The following is a 3320-nucleotide window of genomic DNA, read 5'->3' as shown; positions in this document are numbered from 1 at the left end:
GATTAACAAGTATCAGATGTGATCAAGTTTTCCAGCTTTGAAAAGACATTAAATCATCACTTTCCCTCCACATTGTCAGTCAACAACAGGCTGTTCTTTCTTTGTGTGGTGATTTGTATTCAGTGCTTTCTTACTCTAATGTGATATCATCATCATCCTCCATCAGAGATCTCACGTCTCTGAATGAATCCTCAGCACAGAGGCTACGCCGCCAAATTAGGTCTGAAGGCATCTGTGCTCTCTGATTTTTATACATTCAAAGATGTGTTTCAGATATATTGACTGTAAACTGATCACACATTCATCTCACAATGAGTAAAAACACTGTTTCGTCAGAGTCCGTGTTGCAGCGTATGGGAGAGTTTTGTGTGGTTGCATCATCCCGAGCGGAGCGCGTGTTCCCCTGCTGATGTGATTCTGTCTCATCACCTCATCTTTCACCGTGTCAGCGACTTCTTTACAGGCCGGGGAGTAAAATGCACCGACCATCCCAGGAACTTGTTCTGTGGCGTAAACAGAGCAGCGACTGAAACACACCGTGTTGTGTTCTCAGGGCAAATTTACAGTCTTGTTTTTCTTTGAAGACGAGGCCGAGGTTTAAGCTTTGATGGAGTGTTTCGCCGCCTGCATTAAAACCTGCTCGCTGTGAACTATAGGAGGCTGTTTGCAGCACACAGGATGGAAAAACAAGGTTTTACTGGAGACTTTTAACAGACTGCATCTGCAGTAAAAATACACGTGTTATCACGTTTTATTACATTTTCTTTTCCATACTTTGACACTATAATTGTTATTTCGATCAACTGGAAGAAAGAGAGAGGAGAAACAATCTCGAAGCAGTGATGAATAATTCAAGTGAAGTTTTCACTTGATCATCATCAACTGCCAAAACTTCAAAGCCTGAAAAACTTAAAGTTAAAAAAAAAAGAAGTCTTGTATTTTTGGACGCGCAGCAGCAACACATCAGAAACTCTGGCTCCGGCTCGACTCATCAGACGGACATGAAGGGTTTGTGTGTGTTAACACATCTAAAGTTACAGGAAGTGATCTTTGCAAAACTGAAACTCATCACATGACTTTAATGTGCAGAAGCTGCTCAACAGTGCAACTCTAAGAAACTATTACCACATTATGCTGCCTGTAATCCATCCCCACTCTCAGACTCATATCAGTTAGTATTTACAGTATGTGACATCATGCGGCAAAGAAAAGTATAATCAACACTGGTGTCTAGTTGTTGGTCAAATCTAATTTTCTTTGCACCACTATGAACACCGACAACCCTCCAGCTCTATCACCAAACAAATGTTGGTATTTGAAGTCATGAGCACAAAGCTGCCACAACAACCATCCCAGTCATCCATCTCCATCCATCCACCCACCCACCCATCCACCCACCCATCCCACCCATCCACCCACCATCCACATCCATCCACCCACCCACCATCCATCCACCCCATCCACCACCATCCATCCACCCACCATCCATCCAGCCCATCCACCATCCAGCCATCCATCATCCCACCAGCCAGCCACCCGCCAGCCACCCACCAGCCAGCCACACAAAAAGAAAGCACCAGCCACCCAGCCAGACAGCCACCACCACCCACCCCAGCCAGCAACCCAGCCACCCAGCGCAGCCACCCAGCACCAGCCAGCCAGCCACCAGCCACCAGCCACCACCCACCAGCCACCCAGCCACCCAGCCAGCCACCCCCACCCAGCACCACCCCCACCCACCCAGCCCCACCCAGCCATCCACCCAGCCACCCACCCACCAGCCACCCAGCCACCCACCATCCACCCAGCCACCCATCACCCACCCAGCCAGCCAGCCATCCACCCATCCACCACACCACCAGCCACACCACCCAGCCACCCCAACCCAGCCAGCCAGCCACCCACCCATCCACCCATCCACACCCAAACAGCCAGCCAGCCATCCACCACCCATCCAATCCCCATCCACCACCCACCACCACACCACCCATCCATCCACCCACCCCACCCATCCATCCATCCATCCATCCATCCATCCATCCATCCATCCACCCGGCTGGTGATGGCAGCTGGCTAAGCAGGGTGATCAGGAACTCACTGTTGTCCGGCTCCTCCTGGAGGATTCAGAGGTGTTCAAAGGCCTGATGAGATACACATTCCCTCCAGCAAGTTTCTGCCTCTGCCACAGGTCTCCACTCAGTTGGTCATGCCCCAAAACCTCCACAGGGAAGAACCCCGGGGGCATCCTGATCCGATGCCTGAACAATCTCAACCGGCACCTTTCAACAGGAAGGAGCAGCAGCTCTACTGCGAGCTCCCTCTGGATGTCAGAGCTCCTCGCCTGATCTCGAAGGCTGAGCCCAGCAATCAAACAGAGAAAGCTCTTTTCAACCACTTGAATCCATGATGTCATCATCACCCAGAGCTCGTGACGGCGGAACAAACATTCACCTCAGGCTCCATGTTCCTGTCACTCTTGAAAGTGACTGTGATACTTTAACTCCTTGGTGTAGGAACATGTTATCAAGGTAAACTAACAAACAAATGTGTGTTCATGTGTTGCAGAAACGTAGTAAACTGCCTACATTTATTCTGGTGACTGGCCTCATCTTCAGGTCAAAGCTTAAACATTTTAAACACTCCATGTGGAATAACTTCCAGATCAAACTCCTCATTGTGTAACACATCAGTGCCCAACGGCTGCAGATTTGGAGCAGATACTTCCGTCTTGCCTATAAACACTGAACACCTCACACTGGCCTCACCGCCTCGAGTCGTCCATGAACCTGCATGAAATCTGTGTTCACTGTTCACAGTAACGTTCAGCTGTAGATGACTGCTGCCATCAGGCTCAACAATAACGCTCCTTCTGGAAAGTCACCCCAAACACTCCGTACACAATCAAATACAGCATTGATTGAAGGCTTTTCAAATTGCTCTTTTTTTATTCCATTATGTTCAGGCAGAGCATCTCCAGTTTATTACAAGTGCACTTAAGTTGCCATTATTGTGCAGGTATTCTATATCTGAGCGCTCACCGGCTGGGTATCGTGTTGCATGAGCAGTCTTCATTATCAGATAACAATTGCTGGTAAATGGTAACAAATAGAGAGTCCTGCGAGTGGAGATGAGCCTCGATAAGATATAATAAAGTTATACAGACCGTCTGCATTCACCACTGATTCAATTACAGCCTAATGTTCCAGATTACCCAGTCTGTGATCACATAGAAAGAAGCACCACTTCCCAATAACGGTACACCTATAGTTGTGTAATTGCAGTGCGTTGACTGTGTCACTGTAATTAAGCCTACATAGTTA

At 48.3% G+C, this 3320-nt stretch overlaps 1 protein-coding gene across 1 annotated transcript; it reads left to right on the top strand.

The window, feature by feature from the left end:
- The first annotated feature begins 1323 nt into the window (after nucleotides 1-1323).
- Nucleotides 1324-2407, top strand: LOC115593874 (extensin-like). Its single transcript, XM_030437546.1, has 2 exons — nucleotides 1324-1930; nucleotides 2121-2407. The coding sequence occupies exons 1-2, from the start codon at nucleotides 1324-1326 to the stop codon at nucleotides 2405-2407; spliced, it is 894 nt and encodes a 297-aa protein (XP_030293406.1).
- The last annotated feature ends 913 nt before the right edge of the window (nucleotides 2408-3320 follow it).

This window comes from Sparus aurata, chromosome 13 (genome assembly GCF_900880675.1).
Source record: "Sparus aurata chromosome 13, fSpaAur1.1, whole genome shotgun sequence".
NCBI classification, from domain to species: domain Eukaryota; kingdom Metazoa; phylum Chordata; class Actinopteri; order Spariformes; family Sparidae; genus Sparus; species Sparus aurata.
The sequence above is the reverse complement of the archived record's forward strand: the minus strand, read 5'-3'. Positions and strand labels throughout refer to the sequence as shown.